The 23,516-nt window shown below is 39.7% G+C and overlaps 1 protein-coding gene across 3 annotated transcripts in view; it reads right to left on the bottom strand.

Annotated features, from left to right (window-relative positions):
• OSGEPL1 (O-sialoglycoprotein endopeptidase like 1) overlaps positions 1-23,516 on the bottom strand; it is a 188,650-nt gene that overhangs the window by 74,387 nt on the left and 90,747 nt on the right. For 2 of the 3 annotated variants that reach the window (XM_075180030.1, XM_075180031.1), the window contains exons 3-5: positions 23,060-23,447; positions 21,056-21,263; positions 3,460-3,608 (exon numbers count right to left, since the gene is read on the bottom strand). In XM_075180030.1, coding sequence (XP_075036131.1) covers positions 3,460-3,608; positions 21,056-21,263; positions 23,060-23,447 — 745 coding nt within the window. The remainder of the gene's footprint in view (positions 1-3,459; positions 3,609-21,055; positions 21,264-23,059; positions 23,448-23,516) is intronic. The other variant, XM_075180032.1, reaches the window with a different exon arrangement.

The raw sequence follows: 23,516 nt of genomic DNA on the forward strand, positions 1-23,516 counted from the left end.
AATATTTTTTAATACCTGTAGGACTTGAGTGGAATCTTTTAAATAAGTTTTCAATTGAGAAACATATTGTTTAAGGTAGCAATCATCAAATTCAGATAATGGAGCAGTAATTGAACCAATCCCCGACACTATTGGACGTCCAGGGGGATTGGTCATCCGTTTGTGAATTTTAGGAAGATGGTAAAACGTTGCTATTTTCGGGTACTGATTATATACATAGTTATATTCATCTTTAGTAATACTTCCATTTGTAAGTCCCTTTGTAAGTAATATTTCTAACTGTTCCATATATAAGCTAGTAGGGTCTTTTTCAAGTGTAACATAAAAATTAGTGTCACCCGCTAATCTGGACGCCTTATTAATATAATCAACCCGATTTAAAATCACTAAGCCACCTCCTTTATCCGCAGGTTTTATAATGATCTTATCTTCTTTCAATAACTCTTTTATAGCTTTTCTTTCACTATTGAGAAATTGGTTTTAATATTAGATTGAGTATTCACCAATATTCCAAAGTCTCGATTGACTAGCTCATAAAAAGTATCTAAGTATGTCCCTTTAGATTCTATAGGATAGAATTTTGATTTTTTTCTTTAAACCTGTGTTATTATTTTCAATTTCGGAGAGGGCTAGTGATCAATGAACAATTCAAATCCATTTAGAGCCATAGTTGGCGCAAAGGATAAGCCTTTAGATAATAAATTCAATTCTCCAGTGTCTAAGATTTTATCTGACAAATTAAAGATACCCCTATGGGGCCTCTCTAGCACATCGCTCATTTTTTTTGAGCTTTTCTTTGCGGCTCTTTTTCCTCTGTGTCTTGGAATGGTCTTTTTCTGGGAGAGTTGCTCCCATATTTTGACATCATGAGGCTTCTGAGATCTGTTGTTCTGACTTTTGTTCCTTCATCTAAAAAAGGTGATTCATCTAACTGTTCTTTAGAGGATATATTTGATCTTTCATTGGTATCTTTCAGACTATCAAATCTATTATAGGTTGGTAAATCAAATCTCTCTTTATATTTATCAGTTTGACTATTCCTTCTACTATAAGGTATTTTCTGCCATTTATTTCCTTTAGATAAATTTCTTCCAAATTCATGTTTATTTCCATATTCTCGTATTTTGTTTTGGGACATATTTTTCTTATGAAATTGAGTGGGATGGTCGAAGCGACTCCAATTTCGTATTTTATTATTTTCATTTGGTCTTATCTCTATATTTCTTTTTCGATATGACTATCTCATTCTCAATTTTAGTGATCTTAATTTCAGTTTCTTTCTCAAATAGTTGGATTTCTTTCGGGGGGGTTTTCTACCACCATTTTAGCATCTAGTTCTTTCAAATCTTTTTCTATTTCTTTTAACACTTTTTTCTTTCCAAAATTATCAATCTCATTAGTTCAAAGGAGCATTCATCTACTATAGGCTTTTCATATTCTAATATATTAGCCTCTACATGCAAAGATTCTTCACTAAATATTTCATTGCATTGTGCCAATCGTTTAGCTCTAAGATCTGGATTTCTAAATAACATATTTAAAAAATCTATGATACAATGTAAAATAAATCACAATTAGCATATAAATTAATTCAATCTTTGGCTGCAACCGTATCATGAGATAAACAAATTGAAAGTGCAATTATAGAGTGCGCCAAAACATAGTCCAAATAGTCTTCAAATATAGATTGAATATCAGTCCAGCCAAATCAGTATATATGGTTCACATCTTTATAGCACTAGCGGTATATGGACAGCGCATCTTCCCTTCTTTTACCCGATTTCCACGGGCATACAAGGCATCTAAAAAATCAAGCAGATAGGGGCGCCTCCATAGTGCATTACCGTACTTTGATAATAAAAAGACATAAGCGATGGAAAGAAATATATAGGAAAATCCAAAAGAGCCTTGAAAGTAAGAATTTTTGAGCATGTAAGAAACATCCAACATAAAGTAGATAACCATAGTATTCCCAGACATTTTGCTACATGTCAAAATTCAGACTTCAAAACCCTACGTTTTAAGGCTATAGAACATGTTAAAAATGAGATAAGAGGAGAAGATCGTCTCTTAAGACTGTCACAAAGAGAGACTTATTGGATCTATATGCTCAATACCTTTTCCCCGATAGGGTTAAATGAAGAATGCAAAATTACTCCGTTCTTATAGTGTAAATTAGAAATCAGTTCTTCATACTACGGAAGCGAAAGAAATCATATTTGGTTTATTAAATTATGTATCAGTAAGAATTAGTTTACATTATGTGTAATGGAACATTTCTCTTGGAGATTAGGTTGTATTTCTTAAGCTGTATTTTGGATAGCGATATTACTGACAATAATTTATCGATGAAACAACTATTAATTTGTTATCAATATGGACAAGCTGTTAATTCTTTATATATTCTTTCCTTAAAGTGAGACATACTATGCAGACACATATGTCTAATTGGTGTAATTTGATCCATATATTAAAGTATGGAGTATCGTTGGAATATTATTAGTTGTTTTGAGGATTGTTTGATAAAACGGATTGAACTATTGTGAAGAGAGGATTTTATACCTTTATATTGCTAATGAATGTTTTTTAAAAGAATCTAATCTGTTTTGCATTGTAAAAAACATTGAGAAAGGTATGACTAACTAATAAAGGAATGTATTCAGCTGTCCTACTGATTAGAAGTAGACACGATCAGTTTTAGAGCCGCTTGTGAAGTTACTTGTCAAATGTCTGTTATATCAAAATGATTTTGAAAAACTTCAAGTGATTTTACACTGTTTTATTATTTTTTACATTTGTTATTAGTTCTTATGAATATTTGTCTGTTGGATATCTGCCCACCACGCAGAATTTGAACTATTTTTCTGTTATTAAAAGAAAGATATATGTTTGGTATGGAGGCGGAAGCCTAATTAAAGAAACCTGTTAGAAACCTCCTTATAAATGGTAAAGGATGCCAAATGACATTATTCCTCCTGACGAAGTTGTTGAGCAATGAAATGCGTAGAGGACTTGGGGAAGCAATACAGCTAAAATCCCTGCTGATCACGTACTACAATTGCCGTTTGATATATTTTATTATATGCTGTTTTACAAGAATTCTTCTGGTACGTGTAAATCACTTATGTCTTTTTATTATTAAAGTACGGTAATGCACTATGGAGGCGCCCCTGTCTGCTTGAGTTTTTAGATGCCTTGTATGCCCGTGGAGATCAGGTAAAAGAAGGTAAGGTCCATATACCGCTAGTGCTATAAAGATCTGAACCACATATACTGATTTGGCTGGACTGATATTCAATCTATATTTGAAGACTATTTGGACTATCTTTTGGCACACTGTATAACTGCACTTTATTTTATATATATATATATATATATATATATATATATATATATATATATATATATAAAAATCTTCGTCCAAATTAAAAAAAAGTTGTCATTATTCTGCATTCTTACCAATGACGCATTTGTAGTCGGTAATAGACTTTCCTGTTTGCAGAAAAGAATAGCTCGTTGTGTTCGCTTGACTATGTGGTGGGCCACAGAGTGTTGAAATGAAGCGGCAATGTCAGCTGCACGAGAAAGCAACTCACCGTTCTGTATACCTGTTGAATATTGATATAAAAAGAATATGCTTATATTTTACTGTATTGAGGGCAGGGTAACATGCACCAGGATTATACAGTAGTTATAATGAACCAGATCTATGTCTCAATTAATTTTAGTTTCCTAAAAAATATGGATACATTTAAATATGTGAAAAAAGTAGTCACAATATCTTGTGGTTTTTCTTTGTTTTGTTTTGATTTATATAATTGCAAATGTACTTATGTTTGATATTATGTGTATGTTGGTAAAAGAGATATCTTTATTTTTGAGTCTAGGGGAATAAATTCATTTGTTTTAACTTTGCTAGAGGAAATGCATTATTTCTGAGGTATATATCTGATACAATAAGCCTTTGTTGAGGAAGTCTTTTGTGTATCTTGGAGTAGGGAAATGACTTGTTTGGGGTTTTGTAACTTTCTTTGGGAATGTGTATTCTGCAGCTGTCTGAAAAAGGACTCATGTTAATCTCATGTTAATTAGACCTTTTAATGTGTGAGGGTCCAGCACCTGAAAGCACAGGAAGGCTTAAATAAGACTCACTACTAGATTTCCTGCATCTAAAACAAAATTAAGGAAATCACAGCAAGGTTGAGGATATCACAGATAAATGTAAATATTTTTTAGCTTTGCATTGCATGTAAATCCATGTTTGGGTAAACAAATTGCATCCTGATTCTAAAAAAAGCTCAGACCTTAGGGGACTGGCTTTCCCTGTGAGGCTCTATCCAACTCTGTATAAAAGGCACTGTCTTGTATTGAAAATTGTTGTTATTGCTTCATCTGACCTGCTCCATGGTACCTTCAACCAGATGAGCAAATAAACATCACTTGCTTCAAAGACCTGCTTCTCTCTCTGTGACCTACAGATTTGACCCAAAATCTAATCCGTTCCCGGCTGTTTCTGAAGTTTGGACCCAGCATCACCGCTCTGCCCGCTACCCAGCAGCTCTGGCCAGTGTGATAGACCAGGGGGGATCCATCCACAGCAACTCTGATCCATAGGAAGAGGTCAGGAGTACCAGCCCCGATACACCAGCAACGGGGTACATTTGCAGCATCAGTTACCCAGAAGAAACCAGTATTAGATGCCGGTAAAGGAGTCCAGTGGTGGCAGCATTTGTAAGCCCCTCCTACTGCAGTTAGAGGGCGCATTTGGGATAACGAAAGGGAACGGTGGCAAAGTAAGCCCAGACAGTTCCCAGCAACAACAGACAGGGTGGCATAGGCGGTCCATCCTGTCACAGGGTAGTATTCATTATGGAATACTGGCTGTATTCCACTGGCTGTATCTGTTGCCTTACTTTATTATAGGGAATTATTTTTCCACCCATCTGCTCCAATAGATCCAAAGTTAAATGGAGCATTAGATAGGTAGTTAGCAAGACACGCTACAACTATTAGGAAGCAATATCCTGTGAGATTACAGGCAGTTACGAGTATTGATTGCTTTACCTCTAGAATAATTCAGAATAATTTTCTGATTTGGTTTGATATTTTAGTAGCAATCCGATTAAGTTCTGATTTTTATTTCTAACCTATTCCCTACTACTATTGAATATATGGCTAACAATCCATCCAGCGGATTTTAAAGCACACACTTGTTTTTATGGTTCATGTGATTTTTGTTTTATATTTCGCTTTATCCATATAGCTAATAAAAGTTAAGTTTTATTAATTAGCTCCATACTCTCTCCATGAGAAATATGAACTATTAAAGAGCAATAGTGCACCTTCTACATTCTTTTGTTTTTTATTTACAGTGTAGTATTCCTCAAATATAACTTTATTTTAATATCACTAATTTTACTTGATATTCCAATAAAGGACAACAGTTTGAAATAAGAATTGAAATTAATTGTAATGAAAAATTAATGAATAAATAGTATGCATCCTAGAGCGTCCCATTTTGTGTAAATATGTTTAAAGGATATGTCAACCATTTGTCAATTTTATGTACAGTCATGGCCAAAAGTTTTGAGAATGGCACAAGTATTAGTTTTCACAAAGTTTGCGGCTTCCGTGTTTTTAGACCATTTTGCCAGATGTTGCTATGGTATACTGAAGTAAAATTACAAGCATTTCATAAGTGTCAAAGGCTTTTATTGACAATTACATTAAGTTTATGCAAAGAGTCAACATTTGCAGTGTTGACCCTTCTTTTAGAAGACCTATGCAATTCACCCTGGCATGCTGTCAATCAACTTCTGGGCCACATACTGACTGATGGCCGCCCATTCTTGCCTAATCAATGCTTGGAGTTTGTCAGAATTTGTGGGTTATTGTTTGTCCACCCGCCTCTTGAGAATTGACCACAAGTTCTTGATGGGATTAAGGTCGGAGGCATTTCCTGGCCATGGACCCAAAATTCGATGTTTTGATCCTCGAGCCACTTAGTTATCACTTTTGCCTTATGGCCAGGTGCTCCATCATCAACAAAACAAAAGAAATCTCTGGCGCTAATATGGATAACGAAGATCTAAGTAAAAGGACACAGTCCTAACCAGGTATCAAATGCAGCAGCTCCCAATAGGAGGTAGTGTTAACCCTCCCAGCAAAGTATACAAAAAGGAAAACAGAGAGTTGCGCAGAAGTACCTAATAGGAATTTAATAATAAAATCTCAGAAAACTGGACAAGATACATGTATCACATACAAGAAGCCACATAATTGTGGTATAACATAAACTGTGTATACACTAGCTCTTCTAAAATAAAATAAAGATTCGGATAAATCTCAATTAAAAACAGACCACATGACCTCATAAACATGTATATGCATACATATATTGTGATGTAACCCAATGTACCTATCGATCACCAGCTGGTAAATATAATTGGGATATCCAAATTTTTAGATCCTGCAGGATATGAAGAAAGCAGAGAAATTCTCTCTTCAGATGGTTAAATAAAAATAAAAATGAACTATTACATGTACATGCAGAATTTTTCTTTTTGGAGTTTTGATCTTCAAAAACTGTCTTTAAAAGGATCAAATATAGATGATATCCAGTAAGCAAACAAATAAAGATAATTGGATATTATTGGTAATCAACAAAATTAAGTCTCTTGCCGCAGTCGTGGCTAGAATACAATTATGATCCTGTATGTAGAACCACACTGTGTGTGTAAAACATCCAACAGAGGCACAGTTTCTTAGCGCTTCAGCGGCTATTAGAAATCAAATACCACATACCTCCTGGAATAGCAACAGTTCCGTGATTGTGGATCAAATATAAATGATATCCAGTAGACAGACAGATGAAGGTAATTAAATAGTGTGGGTTATCAATGAGATAAAGTCTCTTGCCGCAGACGCGGCTGGAATACAATTAAAACCTGTATGCAGAACCATACTATGTATGTAAAACATCCAACAGAGGTACAGCTTCTTACCGCTTCAGCGGCTATATGAAATCAAATGACCACATACCTCTGGGGATAGCATCGGTTCCGTAATTAGGATCAGCTGATGACGAGTGCCTGTCAGCAATAGCAAAGGTAAGAACACCTTACCAAAGAGCGGGTCCAGATAAAAAACAGCAGTTCCTTCGGTGTGCACCATAAATCCGGGTCCGGACACACAACATGCGTGTGAATAATTGGTCCCACTGATGATAAAGTTTCAGGCTCGATAATAGCATTCAGATTACTTGGGCACTCAGAATGTGACAGGCAACATAAAACAAGGCGACGCGTTTCGTCTGGTAGACAGACTTTTTCAAGCAGTATTGACCCATCTGGATAGTTGCCCTTTTTAAAGGGAGTATTCCATCATCTAATTACGATCATCTGTTCAGATCTTTAGAGTCTTAAAGGTACAGATGTCCTTTATTGCACTTAAGAAGAATACATAAAATTATCCGATCTTTTCATACATATAAATGAATTCGTACATATAGAAAGTCAGGGATTATACTCATACTAATGAATACACAATAAAGGAAAGTGTGCATAACTCATAGTATATATAAGAGCATGTGGAATCATAGGATCCTCAAAATAGAATTCCTAATAATATACATACACACTATTTGAATCAGTGTGAACCAAAACAGAAAATAAACATGTATGTGCGTATATATAGCCCAAATCAGGTGCATATGCAACTAACATACACGCAAATGCAATAAAATAATAAAAAAATTATAAAAATGGAAATAAAAATAAATATGAATAAAAATAAATATAAAAATAAAAATAATAATAAAATAAATATAAAGAAGAAAATAATAATAATGACAATAATAAATAATAAATATAAATAAATACATAAATTTGAATCTAGGAATCCCAATCATTAAATTCCAAGGTTTCGTTCAAACCTTCTGGGTATAAGGTTTGTAATTTGAAAATCCATGACACCTCATTTTTACATAATTTCTTGGTCCTCATTCTTTGCTCGCTTTGATCTAAGACGCTGATTATATTTTACAACCTCTGCTAGTCTCGCTCAGATCCCACATCCGGGATTCGATGCATTTATTGAACCTTCTTAAAGATATTGTTTGGCAAGAAGATTTTGCCTTTTTGACAATAGATGTTGAGTCCTTTTACACGAACATCCCTCATTACAAAGGTGTGGATGTGATTAAGAGGACCTTGACTACTGGATGTGGGGTCTCGACTAAACACTTATTGAGTCCATTCACTTTATACTCACCCAAAATCACTATATTTACAGAATAATTTATTTACACAATTATTTACAGGTGATGGGAACAGCCATGAGGACATGCTTCGCCCCAAGCTAACCTGTATGTGGGGGACTTTGAAGAAACCCACATTTGGGGTAGGAAGTTCGGGGTGGACCTTGTCCTCTGTGGCAGTTACATAGATGATCTTTTTATTATTTGGAGAGGTGGGGAAGCATGAGCACGGGGGTTTGTTAAATATTTAAACAGGAACAAATATAATTTCAAGTTTACATACAAATATCACACTTCTATGCAATTTCTGGATGTCTCTTTGTCGGTCACAGGTTACATTTTCTTAGTTTAGCTTTATCGTAGTTTAGGGCCTGCGTGTCTTAGAAAGAGACAGTAGAGAAACTTCATAAAAAAGTAGAACTACAAAATAATATTAGAGTTAAATTACATTAAATTGGTGTATAAGCCTCTGCTTAGTTTGGTTTTCAGTGAGCAATGTTTGCCATTACATTCTTTTACAAGCTCTAAGCTAACTTTTAAGGATTCATAAAGCCAACAAGACTTTATCGGAAAATATTTTATCAAACTGCACAAAAATGTAATCCAAACGCACAGAGATATTCTATGCAGGGATCTGTCAGCTGCAGAACCATATTTGGTGAAGAGGCATGTATTGCAGGTATCTTTTAAAAGCAGGCACAATATTGGAGGGAGGAATGCTCTACAAGGATCTGTCAGGAGGGGTTATTATGTTGAGTGGAGGGATGTTCTGAAGGGGTCTGTCAGCTGCAGGGAGTGTTTTGAGTGGAGGAATGTTCTGCAGGATTCTTTTGGGAGCAGATACTGTTTGGTGATGAGTTATGTACTGCAGGTATCCTCTAGTAGCATGCACAGTCTTGGAAGGAGGAATGCTCTACAGGGGTATGTCAGGAGCAAGTATTGTGTTTCGGGAGGAGGGATATTCTGCAGGGATCTGTTGGGAGGAATACTATGCAGGGATCTCTCAGGAGGGGTTAGTATGTTGAGTGGAAGGCTTCTTTGCAGGGATCTTTTGGGAGCAGATACTGTTTGGTGATGAGCTATGTTCTGCAGGTATCTTCTAGGAGCAGGCACAGTCTTGGATGGAGAAATGCTCTGCAAGGTTTTTGTAGTTCTACTTTTTTATGAAGTTGCTCTACTGTCTCTTTCTAAGACACGCAGGCCCTAAACTACGATAAAGCTAAACTGTCACTCACCGGACTGTGAGTGCCATTTCTCCTGGGTTCAGGAACCGTGGCCGTCCGCCATCCTGAGGGTCTGCGCATGTGCAGCCCTTATGAAACCTTCAATACCTGTTGCTTTTAATTAATTGGATGATCAGGCAACCCTCCCTATTTAAACCACCTGTGATCATTACCTAGTTGCCTGATCTTGGAGTCTCATTCCCCATGAGCCTCTGAAGGTGTTCCTGTGTTTCCTCGTGTATTCAGCTCCAGCTGATTCCTGTCTACTATGATTGTGGTTTCCAGACCACTTCAACTCTCCTGTGTTCATCGTGTCAGCTCTCCACTGATTCCTATCTGCTACTGCTGCCGGATTCCAGACCGCCTCTATTCTCCTGTGTTCAGCGTGTCTCCCCTCCGCTGCCTCCGCTACTACTGCCGGATACCAGACAGCCTCAACTCTCCCGTGTTCATCATGTTTCCAGTTTTACTTACTACTGCTTCCTGAGTATTGCTCCTTTGATTACCGGTTACCTTTCGTGCGCTGCACCAACCTGATTACCGCTTCCATCCTCCAGTGGTCTCTCCTCCTGCCGGCGTTCAGCCGTTCAGGTATCCCTGCACTTCTTCTTGACAGCCTGCTCTCCTGAACCGCGGTATGCATACTTTCCATTGACTTTGCTATTGTGTTGCATATCCGTCTGGACTGTGTTGTGTTCATCTCTGGAGTCTTCCATCTACTGAAGCTATTGTTACTATTGACTTTGTTTCCTATTACCTGGATCACTATAGTGACTTTGTATACTTCAAGCAGCGCTTGTCAGTTATTATTGTATTGTGGTTATCATCGTGGGATCAAGTTCCGTGTGCCGCCCGTGTATCCTCTGTATTCCATTCATCTTCTCGTGCCCCTCCTCACATATATATAGCAGTGGTACAACTTGCTGAACGCAGACCACTGACTTCCCCGTTACCTACTTGCACCTGGAACCCATTCCTTCACTATAGACAGTGGTACAACTTGCTATACGCAGACCACTGACTTTCACTACTTCCTCTCTACTCCTGGACATTCCTCCTCACTATAGCAGTGGTACAACTTGCTGTACGCAGACCACTAACTCTCCTCACGTTTACTTGTCCATCTGGTTCCTCGTGTTCATACATCTAAGTCATTACCAGTTGCTGCTAGTCATAGACTTTCCTTGAGCATTCTCTCACCATCTGCTGATTCTCCTGTTCCGTTGTCACCCTGCTACCAGAGGACCATAGTACCAGCTATATTACTCTGGTAAGAACATCATCTGGTGATATCCTGGGCAAAGACTCCTAGTGCCCGTGACATAAACTAAGAAAATGGAATAGTACTGCATGTGTGTATTCCAGTGAACACACAAATCTGTGAATAAGCAGCTCCACCATTTTGTGAGTGACAGCAATCTCACTCCATGATCGTGCTGAATCTGCAGCTAACCACAGCATGTGATGGCATACCATGTCTGTATTGCGCAAGTAACACGTCCATTAAGGTTTCTGCCTTAATCGTCGTAATTCCATTGCTTTTTGGAGTTTGAGTGGAAGAGTTTCAATAGTTTTCTTACATTTTAGATGGTGTGTAAGGAACCTTAATCGGACATGTTAAACCGTAAGGTTTTTTGTCTATGGAATTTCATAGCTTTTTGTAAAGTAAAAATATTGATAATAAATGTATAAGCCTAAAATTGTACGGCCTTCAAAAATAACTTGGCCAATCTAATTTCCACTATTTTTCTTAATCCCTAAAAAACAAGAGTTTTACTATTGCTCTATTATACTAACCTCTACCACCTTTGTTGGATGACTGTCCCACCTATCCACTACAGTTTTGATAAAGTAATTTTTCCTAAGATTGCCTCTAAACCTAGCACCCTATATTTCCAGTGCATGGCTTTCTCTCACACATACCCCAATGCTCACCAGCTTTGTGATCGCATGCACACATGCCATTGCCAAGTGCACCAGCTTTATTCTCATGTCACCCCTGCGCACCAGTTTTTCTCTCACGTCACCCCCATTCACACTAGCTTTTCTCTCACTTGTCACTGCCTATGCACAGATTTTATCTCACATCACCAGGGCCGGATTAACCCTAGGGCTAACTGGGCTACAGCCCATGGGCCCCGGGCATCCAGGGGGCCCTTGAAAGTGCTTAGCAGCAGTATTGATCCGTCGGGGGCGGGGGCGCCCGCGCCGCGATCAATGCTGCTGAGCACTTTAAATGCGGTCCTTCCCCGGCACGCTGTAGACTCCTTACTGAGGAGATCTCGTGAGTCTCACTCTCACGAGATCTCCTCAGTAAAGAGCGTACAGTGCACCGGGGAAGGACTGCAATGCTAGGAGAAGGAGGTAAGTGCCTTGGGGGCGGCTCAGCTCACGGGGGGGTGGCTCAGGTCATGGGGAGGGGGGCCCTCACGGGGGAATGGAGGTCCCCTTAGCCCAGGGGCCTCAATTCCCTTAATCCAGCCCTGCACATCACCACTTCTGCACCAGCTTTTCTTTCACATCACACCTGTGCACAAAATTTGCTGTGGGGAGGGAGGGGGATCGGGATCGCAAACACAGTGCTGGAAGGAAGGGATCACAAATACACTGCTGTGGGAAGGGAGGGGGGATTCGATCGCATACACAGTGCTGGGGGGGAAGGGATCACAAATACACTGCTGTGGGGAGATCGGGATCGCAAACACAGTGCTGGGGAGGAAGGGATCACAAATACACTGCTGTGGGGAGGGAGGGGGGCATCGGATGACAGGCAGAGGAGAAGGGGATCGAATGACAGGCAGAGGAGAAGGGGATCGGATGACAGGCAGAGGAGAAGGGGATCGGATGACAGGCAGAGGAGAAGGGGATCGGATGACAGGCAAAAGAGAAGGGGATCGGATGACAAGCAGAGGAGAAGGGGATCGGATGACAGGCAGAGGAGAAGGGGAGCGGATGACAGCCAGAGGAGAAGGGGATCAGATGCATCCAATATGATTATATCATCCTGCTGCTAGATCCAATTTTGGAGCTCATCAGTTGCTGTCATCTACATATCTCTGTTAAATCAGAGGATTGTAAATGTCCGATCTTATTACCCTGACAATTATGTTCTGCATAAGTCATCTAGTAATATCTGATGCGCTATTAATTCTAAATGTTAATTCAAAAGAGCATCAATGTCCAATGTTGTATTATGTTATATTAAGTATACATCACTTAACACGAAAGCATGAATAGTAATTGGTCAATCAATCAATCCTCTGTTTTACACATACTTTGGAGATAGTCACGGGAAGCAGAACATAAGCATCTTAGACCATATCTAATGTACCAAAACAGACCAGACACAATAGAATGAGTTTCTTTTACAGTATTAGAGTAATATCACTCCGGCATTCCAAATAATAGTTGATTTCCAAATAGAAAATCGCTACCATGCTGACACGTTAAATTAGGAACTCCCATCGCCTGTCATACTGGAGTCCTGGGAGTAAATGTATCAAGGTGCGATTTTGAAAACCCAGTGATTTACTCGGGAGAGTTGAAACTCGCAGATGTATGAAGCTGAGATTTCATGAAAAATCGCCAGAGTTGTGCTTCTGTCAAAATCGCTCTTGCAAAATCGATAGAGATCAAACTCCCGACTGTTTGCCACTGCAGCTATACAGGTCTCAAATGTATGAAGCTGCGATTAAGCAAACTCAGGAGAGTTTGTTTTCAAACACGCCAGATACAACATGCTGCTTGCTAGAAGCGTGTTGTTTAAACACATCACTGTTACACTGTTCTGCAATAGAGCTGGAGCTCCTGCAGCTGTCAAAGGTGTTAAAGATAGATCAAAGTAAAAAAAAAAGTGTGGGGTTGCCCCTCTATTTAGTCTTAACCCTAGTGCTGCCAGCCTACTGCTGGTTCCGTGAAAATCGGGAAAAATTTTTGCATGGGGTCCCCCCTATTTTCATGGAACCAGCACTAGGCAAAGCAGCCGGGGTTGGAGGCACTATAGCAGGGGGACACGCGGCAGGGGTCCCCCTGCCATAATGACTAACGAACCCCACGCTGATTGAAGAAAAATAAAAAAAAGGGAGGAGCCGCTGCAAACAGCTCCTACCTAGTAGGAGCTCCGATACGCAATGAGCTAGGTCTATTTATAGTACTAGCGTGGGAAAATCCCCTAATACTATAAATAGACCTAATGCAATGAACTAAGTTCATTGCGTATCGGAGCTTCTACACAGTAGGAGCTCCGATGCGCAATGAGCTTAGCTCATTTCCTCCCCAACACTCTTGTGCGTGTGGAATCAATAATTTTCTACTTCCTATATATGTATTGAGTTCCAAAATGTCTCTATTGTAAAAGTTAGCTAGCTCTATTTTCAAACAGTTCTGCCGTTAAAAGTGAAAATGTAGCAGTATTATTCTGAGCAGCGTTTTTATGTGGTTAACATCATACTTGCCAACTTATGGCAAGTATGATCTGGGAGCCTGCCGGGGAAGTTGGGCGTGCAGGGGGCAGGGCTCAGGAAATCGCGTCATTTTGGCCCCGCCCCCGTGATGTAATGACGCAAAATACGTCATTTTACAGCGGGGGTGGTGAATCGCTGCGTTTTGGACCTAATTCTGCCCACTTCACTAGGAAGTGGGCAGATCCGGGAGATTGCCACACTCTCCTGGGAGTCCGCGAGACTCACGCGAAATGCGGGAGTCTCGCTGACATTCCAGGAGAGTTGGCAAGTATGGTTAACATACAATAGGAAAGATGTGTGGATACAAGACCCATTTTACATAGAGAATAAATCAAAGATATTGTGGCTTAGCCTAAATTTTGACATACATATACAATTTGCTAGAACTCCATGTAAAAGTGATAAAGGCCTTATTCAGGATAAGTAAATGTTTTTGCACGTACCTTTGCCATCCATTCCGGCTGCCGGAATGATGTGCTGAGTGCATTCTACTCCCAGTATGGAGTGCTGAGTGCATTCGCCATCCATTCCTCTGGCATCGCACTGAGGGATAAACTTTGAAATAAAAGCGGTGCCAGGGATAAAAATTATACAGTGTGCCCCCCCTCAGACCCAAAACACTAACCAGCCCACCTAAAAAAATCGGTATGCGGAGGAACACAGCCATATTTGTGCTCCCAAGTGAAGCCACATATACTACACCCAGTACAAGACTCTATCTGACATGTGTAACGTTATGAATTTTTCTGAAATCCCCTATCTTTAAAATGGGGCATGTTTTACCAAATTGTAAAAAAACTGTAACTTTGTCAACCTTGTGAACCCTCAAAGGCACTCCTCAGCCCTAATAGCTTTCTAACAAAACTTACCGCGTGTCTTTAAACGCCCTGTACACAGAGTTATGCTCTCCCAATAAAAACAGAAAAACAGCGACTTTCGCAATACAGGAAGTGGAAAAAAAGGCGAGATTTTGAACTTTAGATTGTTCCTTTAGATATACCATGTACATCACCCATTAATATTTATGCAACCAGATCTATTTATATATATTTTTCTATATATGTTCAAACAAGCTCTTTTTTGTTTTGCAACTAGTGCACTATTGTTTTCTTTTATTTTTTTCCATCATGCCTGTTGGATTGTTGTGCAATCACCAGTACTCATATTTATTCGCTAATTACTTAATTACTCTATTGCCTCTTGGCTGATTGGCACATCCGGATCTCTTTAAAAACTGGCTAGGAAGACCAGTTGGACATTACTATCCCTGAGGAAGCCCACTGGCCATTGCCACCGGGCGAAACGCGTTGGAGACTGTCCCTCAACTCAGTTTTATTCAACTTACTAGCATGCTAGCATCTTACATTACCATATACAGACATCCACATCGGAGACCAGCCTGTAGCGTGTATGCGCTCATCCGCAGCGGCACTACCGCTTCCCCTGTTTAGCCTCAACTTTATGAGAAAGAGAGAGACTACATTTGGGGATTAGGAGGACTACATCCACATCGGAGACCAGCCTGTAGCGTGTATGCGCTCATCCGCAGCGGCACTACCGCTTCCCCTGTTTAGCCTCAACTTTATGAGAAAGAGAGAGACTACATTTGGGGATTAGGAGGACTACATCCACATCGGAGACCAGCCTGTAGCGTGTATGCGCTCATCCGCAGCGGCACTACCGCTTCCCCTGTTTAGCCTCAACTTTATGAGAAAGAGAGAGACTACGTTGGGGATTAGGAGGACTACATTTGGATCATCACCACCTATATTCTGCTGGGTACCTGTCCATTATTGGAGGCATTTTGATATCTATACATTTAATCTCAACACGGAGATATCCCGCAGCGTGCACACGCTATTTGAGCGGGATCATTTTTTCTTTTAACAAGAAGGAGAGGATTTCCTTTTAGGAACTAGAAGAACTTTCTTCTTCGGTCTTGTTTTAATAATTGGCATTCTGCTGGGTGCTTTTTTGAAATCAACGTTATATCTAACCTCATCAGCACAGACTCTGGGACCGCTACTAAGTGCCTGTCTGCATTATAGACAGCCAGACATCCCTGCTTCATGTGAGTAACGGCTACCAATTTCATTTTTGCTTGCATTTTTCATCATCACCAACATTTTTATTTTACAACTCTGGACATTATATTTCCTTACATTTTCTTTTTGCGGTTCATATCAATTGTCATTTCATATTTTAGTAGCTTGCAAGTGCACTCTAACCATATTTGCAATCACACTGAGTTTGTAGTGTTTTTTACCATTATCATTGTTTTCGGCATGATGCATGTTTATTGTTTAACACATCTAGCGTATTGTGGACCTATCCATATTAAATTGATATATCTTTCCTTTACAAGCGCCCAGAACCTAAATATTTTTATACGGAAATCGGTAATAGTTTAGTATATCTTAGAACCACTTGGTCACCCAGTGCCGTAATTCACTGATCACCATATCAAAAGACACCAGTGGGTTAAAACACACAAAAATTCGTGCTTGTGACACACCAATTGGTATTACATGTACCAGAAAAAAATGGTACTTAAGCTTATATGTAGCTGAGTATCAGCATCAAGCTCCTGTATATATCTCCTCATGGGTTCCACAGATGGTCTCGGTCTTTGTAGCATATTGTTACGGAATAATGGATAACACTACTAATCTTGATTAGCGCTGGCTTACCTGAGGTGCGGAGTCTAACGATCTCCCCGGTATTCACCAAGAACCGCCGCAAGGCGGGATGGGCTTTGCTGCCAGGAGTCGCAGGTCACGGTAGTCAGGTTTGCCCCAAGATGTAGTACACCGGAATATGAGCAGGATGAGAATAGTCGGACAGGCCGGGTCGGTACACAGGAAGGCAATGCAGACAGAATCAGGAGGCAATCTTGGAGTCAATCAAACCGGGTTGGTACACGGGTCACCAGAACAGAAGCAAAGTCAGCTAGCCGAGTCGGTACACAGGAATGGCAGATAAACGGGTAGAGACAGAAGCGTGAGGCAATCCGAGTCAGGAGCACAGGCAATCAGGGTGGTCAGCAAGCCGGGTCGTTACACAGGAGAAACGGAGTCCAGAAAGGTCAGCAAGCCGGGTCGGTATACAGGAGGTCCAATACACAGGGAGCAGGCACAAGGAGGAACAGTAATCAGGAGCCAGGAACTGGTAAGTTGCTCTGACACTCCTAAGGTGTCAGAGCGCTGTTTATATAGGAAGTCTGTTTGAATTCCCCGCCTTTGGTTCTTGCGGTCATGTGACCGCCGAACCCGGAAGTGCGGCTTCCAGGTCCGACGGAGCGGCGTGGGAGCGAGGAAGGGTAAGTATCGTTACACATATAAAGCAGAGAAGGAAACATTCTGTGACCACGCCCCTTCTGTATGTGTGTGTATATATATATATATATATATATATATATATATACACACACACACACACACACACATACATACACATACCATATGTACATATATACATACACACATACATATATGTGACTGGATCATTTAAAAAGAACTTATTGTATAAATTTATTTAAAGGAAATAGCGCAGGGCGCTAATTTACATAATTGCACATGCACTTATTATTTATATTGTGTATATTTTGGTAAGGGAAATCTTTAATTTCTGAGACCAGGGGGAGAAAATTCCTTTTTTCTGTTTTAACTTTTCTAGAGGAAATGCCGCCTTATTTCTGATGTATAGATCTGAGACTATAAGCCTTTGCTTAGAAAGCCTTTTGTATATATTGATGTAAGGAAATGTCTTGTTTGGGGTTTACAACTTTTTCGTGGGGAATTATTTTCTTTGAAAGAAATGTGTATTCTGCCAATGTTGGAAGAAAGGACTCATGCTAATTAGACCTTTTGATGTGTGCGTGTCATAGGAAGATATAATTAGACATACTACTAGATTTCCTGCATCTAAAAACAAGATGCAGGACATCGTAGCATTTCTTGAATTTCACAGATAAGTGCAAATATTGTTAGCTTTGCAATGTATGTAAATTCATGTTTGTGTAAACAAATGGTATCCTGATTCTAAAAATAGTTCACACCTCAAGGGGGCTGGCATACCCTTTGAGGCTGTGTCCAAACTGTATAAAAAACACTGCCTTCTACACTGAAATGTATCATTCTGATGTTCCATCTGACCTGACCACTGATACCTTTAATCAGTGGAACTGTCCTTGTCAGGGAACCTGAGCGATATAAAACATCACTCGTGGCTTCAAGACCCTGCTTGACAACTTCTTTAATATTGCTGCAATTCTGTGACCTGCAGATTAGACCCTAAATCTAATCCATTCTCCGGCTGTTTCTGAGATTGGACCCAGCTATCCAGTACCACCGCTCTGCAGCTACCCAGCAGCTGGCCAGTGTTATAGGCCAGGGGGATCCATCCATAGCACCCTGACCCATAGTAAGCAGTCAGGGGTACCAGCTCAAGTGTACCAGCACAGGAGTACACTAACAGTGACAGTTACCCAGAATAAATGTGGTTCTGGGCGCCATAAAGGAGCCCAGAGGTGGCAGCAGGCTGATTCTACTGCGGCAGGAGGGGCGTATTTGAAATAACAAAAGGGAACGGTGGCAAAGTAAGCCCAGACGGTTCCCAGCAACAATAGACAGGGTGGCATAGGCGGTCCATCCTGTCACACCCTCACATAAAAAAAAAAAAAAGACACTTGTAATAAAGAGCTTCTGATGCCCCCTTACTCTCACAATGAGTAGAAACTGAGGAGCCAACTCAATTCTTGACGATGTGCCAAAGAGTGCCTCCACTGCGATCACAGGGGCACACTGTGGTGATGTTACCAACAGATTTTGCCTTGCACCCCATATAGCCACACAGGAAAAGCTACAATATAGGGTACCATAGTTCCTGGCAATGTGCGCTATTGAATATTGCAGTGATGTTTGCCCGCACATCGCTGAGATTTGAACCAGCTCCAAAGAGACTGGAAGGAAAAAATAAAAAATTCCGAAAATGCTAAAGGTGGTGAAAAGTAGAGATATATTTTACGCTTTCACTATGGAAATTGGCAGCGAGACCCGCAATTTCACAAAAGTAGGTGCATTTATCTTACACTGTAGGTGCAGTGATTTTAAAGAACCAGAATGATTATTTTACAACATGCAGATCAGCTTATTTCCTAGATATTCAGAGTTACTATACTTTTATAATATTCTCTACCTTGTAATAATCACCAATCCCCTACACTTTTCCTATAGGCTCCAATAATTACAATGCTGTTATTTGTTCTAGTAATCACTAATTCTAGTATATGCCATGGTACCTGAAAGCACTCAGCTCCCAAATCTCTATTGACATAGCAACAGGAGAAAAGAAAGGATGAGATGAGTAAAGAAGGACTTTAAGAGGGAAGAGGGTAGGAAAGGCAGGGGAGGGGGGGGGGGCCCGGTCTGGCTCTGTGGAGTGCATGAAATACCAAGCATGCGGACTATCAATGGGGCTATTGGTCGGCAGCCTCTATGTCAAGAGACATTCGGCACTTGATTCATGGTAAGAAAGTCACGAGCTCCAAATGACACCGAATTTGTTGGTACAGTCATTAATGATACTTGTGATATATTCACAGCAGTAGGTCTGTCAGAGCCTATTAATCACTCCAGGAAGAGCAGGGGGCTCGGGTTGTTTCCGGGCAGCTGCTATTGTGCACTTAGCAGCATTGAGTATATGGTATTGAATATATTAATCAACATCAGTTTGCATAGCAAGAATTTGAAACATTACAGACCTATGTCTCCTGAGACTTCCCTGCTTGTTACGGCATATTCTAATTCTTGAATCCACACTGGACCAGAATATAGAAATGCAAAGCAACGGGCATGGTGTATAGTGTTACAACCCCTTAATCTAATCCATGCCTGAACTGCACTTTTTAACCATGTTGTTATCAGGAAGTATCAGTGATGTAACTATAACATCTCCTTGGAAAAGTACTTCAGGGGTTAAATTCCACCTCCACAGGGAACACTCAGGAGTTAAGTGAATTAAACTATCATTGTTATTTCTGTTTTCTCCCTATTGTCCACTAGTGAGCTCTACAGCCAGCCAGGAGTCTGACCCAGCAGGGGTCACCAGAGGGAAGACACCTGGGAAGGTACGGGAGGGGGCTGGACAGTGTAAGCAGCCCACCAATCGAGACCTTTTGCAACTCCCCTGGACAGGCAGATCCCAAGGTGGGATTAGGAGGTGATAAAAGAGGCTACCCTGGGAGCTGGACGTGTGCGACTAACTTTTGGCCAAGAGGTGGTGCTCTGCCAGATATGCGCTGTGGAACATATCTCACGGAATTGATTTGAACTGATTTCCTCATTTGTTGGACCTGCTATCGTTATGGGGCCGTGCTGTATTTAATCCTATTCTGCAGAATAAATCATCCTTCTATTTTTCCCCTAATTCCGTGTCCGAGTGATTTGGGAACCACGTATCTTCACATTTGGTGGCAATCGGTGGGATCACTCAGTGACAAGCACGGAATTGGAAAGGCACAGCAGAATGGAGACAGCAGCACAAACTTACAGAAACACCAAGAAAGGAATCCTGCAGGAAGTTTGTCAGGCAAGAAAAATTGAAATCAACTCAATGGATAACAGGGGGTCCCTAATCAAAAAATTGGCTCAGTGGGACGTAGAAAATAAATAAATCATCCTTCTATTTTTCCCCTAATACCGTGTCCGAGTGATCTGGGAACCACGTATCTTCATAATGAATAAAACTGATAAAAAAAATATTTTATAATGGCGTCACTATGAAGCATGGAGTAGATGGCTATCTACTAATACAGAATTGAATAAAACTTAAGGTGCAACCAGGACCCCTGTTTTTACATCATATACTTCGAAATGAATGAGCTAAAGTAAATATTTGAAACTGATGTATTTATGCTTAATTAAGTACATCTAGCATGGGGTTTATTATTTGTGGGGCTACAAGATAGTCCAAAACAGTCCTACTACTTCCATGCTTCTTGAATTATGTGAAAAAGCGAAATATTGCATATTCTCACTTCAATCTCCTAAAAAAACAACAACAAAAAAAAACCACACAGCTGAAAATTATGAGACATGGGGATCATGGTGTACCTTCCTTTTCCTCCAGTTTTCGAATAAGTTGATCAAAGTGGTTGCGCAGACCAGCAAATGAGAAGTTGCAGTCACGATGCTGTGACATTGGGACGCTGAGTTTGCTAAACAACATTTTGTCACCATACTGAGCCAAGTGTTCTATTCCTTGTCCACCACTCATAGAAGAACATTCAGGATGTTTCATCAACGAGAGTCTCCTAGCAACCTAAAGACAGAATTTGAATATCAGAAATTACTGCTGACTACTGTGTCTGTTAACTTTTATAGTGTACGTATTAATCTGTGGGAGAGAGGGAGAGAGAGAAGATTTATTGTGTATCAATTTGTGTCACTATATCTCTAAATGTGTATACATTTTTGCCAAGTAATCCCTTATGATTTTAAATATTTAAAAGAATACACTTACTATGTTTTAGGCATGTTTTAGTCACTACTCATAGTCTAAACTGTTATTTTGAGTTTAATTTATGTGGTGGAAGTTCCCAAAAACTGGTCTTGTGTACCACTGGGGAAATATATACCACAGGTTGGAAAACCATAGTAAACATTATATCCATCTCATCTTTCTCTTCAAACTACTCCTTTGCATGATCTAAAGTGCATCTTGTTGCGAAATGTACATGCATCCACTTGCAGCCTCTTGCACTTCGAGAGACGGATCAATGTAGTTAATGTGCAAGTGCAGTACAGTAAGGACGTGCAGACACTAGTTAACATGTCCACTGTCAACAAAAGTTACACAGAGAGATGGCAGAGACTTATTAAAATTGTATTGCTAAATGTTTTCATTGTGGTTCAGTGATGGGCTGCACGTGACCCCCTGAGCCTTCACCTACGGCCTTTAGCTCCTTTCTGCTTTGTCAGATTTGTATTTTAGAGTTTGTAACACTTGTATAAAATGCCTACTGATATGTTATTAGAGGTAGACGCTATTTGATTATATCGTATGTAATATTATGAAATCCTACTGGCGCTATTAAATATTCTCTATAAAGACAGATAGTGTAAAATAAGGGAATACTTAAATTTTATGATGGTAATCCTCCAATTCTTACTTCTCACAGAATATTCATGTGGCCATAAAACAGAGGAAAAAAAAGGACAAAATAGTGCAATACAGTAGATTAAATGTACATAAAACAGTCCACTATGTTCTTAATTATTGAAAAAAAATCTTCTTTTAAATGCAGACACCCCTTTTGGTGGGGTAGTAGAAAAAATATAGGCCCATCAAATTCTTGCTTTTTCCCTTCTTTTCATAAGGTCCTCATCAATGGATCAACTCTATTTCCATATATCATGTATATTTCACCAGCAAATAAAACATAAAAAATATCTAGTGTGATATTGCTTTGATAAAATTTATTCATATAATCACATTGATATAAAATTTAAAATCAAACAAAGTTCATATACTCCTACCAGATAAATGGAGTATTCAGGTAGTTGGTATAATTCCACAGAGCTCCAGATCAATCACAATGTGGAACAGCCAGAAGATAAATATCCATAAAGTGGAGGAATGAACTTTGTTTGATTACCATCATAAAATTTAAGTATTCCCTTATTTTACACTATCTTACTTTATAGAGAATATTTAATAGCGCCCGTAGGATTTCATAATATTACATACGGTTTGTCATTTTGTTTGGGGATTGGTGTATATCCCCAGTGAATTCCAGCGGGTTGCTGTTAAAAGTGAAGCGCTGTTTTTTATTTCACTATTATTTTATATCGCTATTTGATTATATGTATTATTTTAAATTACAAATATTGAGGGTAAAGTGCTGCCCTGTTGAAGGTCAGAGAGCCGCCCATGCAGCCACTGAAGTGTATCTGATTGCCTCTCACTGTGATGGTTGGACATTTATTCCAGTTAACTGGAACACAAACTTGGATAAATGTAGACTGTGTACAAATAGAAACATGTTAAGGAGGCATATTCTGTCTCAAAATCAACCTCACCATGGCTGTATATAAGTTAAGCAGGAAAATGAATACCTTGTCCAAAACGTCACCTGGTGCACTATCTATTGACTGTCCAAGCAGCAGAAAATCCGTTACACCATTAACCACAGCCAAGATGCAGTGACCTCCTGAAATCAAGAGCACTAAGAATGGGAATTCCACTGGATACAGTAACCGAATAGTCAATGCATGAGCTTCCATGTGGTGGATAGGGATAAACAGTTTATTATACTGTTTAACCAAGTTTAAGCTGTATGTAAGACCTACTTCAAGGCTTAGTGCAAGTCCAGGCTTCAATGTTGTGGCAATTGCTGAAAGGTCACTAAAAGAAAGCCCACTGGAAATGATGGCTGCATTAACAACTCTATCTATGTTGTCTCTGTGAAGTTGCTGTGCCATGGTTGGAATTATGCCACCTGTCCTGTAATAAAAGACAGTTAAATCTTAAATGTTAATTTGTAAAATGAAAATCTAAATAACAATGAAAAAA

This window comes from Mixophyes fleayi, chromosome 7 (genome assembly GCF_038048845.1).
Source record: "Mixophyes fleayi isolate aMixFle1 chromosome 7, aMixFle1.hap1, whole genome shotgun sequence".
Classification (NCBI taxonomy): domain Eukaryota; kingdom Metazoa; phylum Chordata; class Amphibia; order Anura; family Limnodynastidae; genus Mixophyes; species Mixophyes fleayi.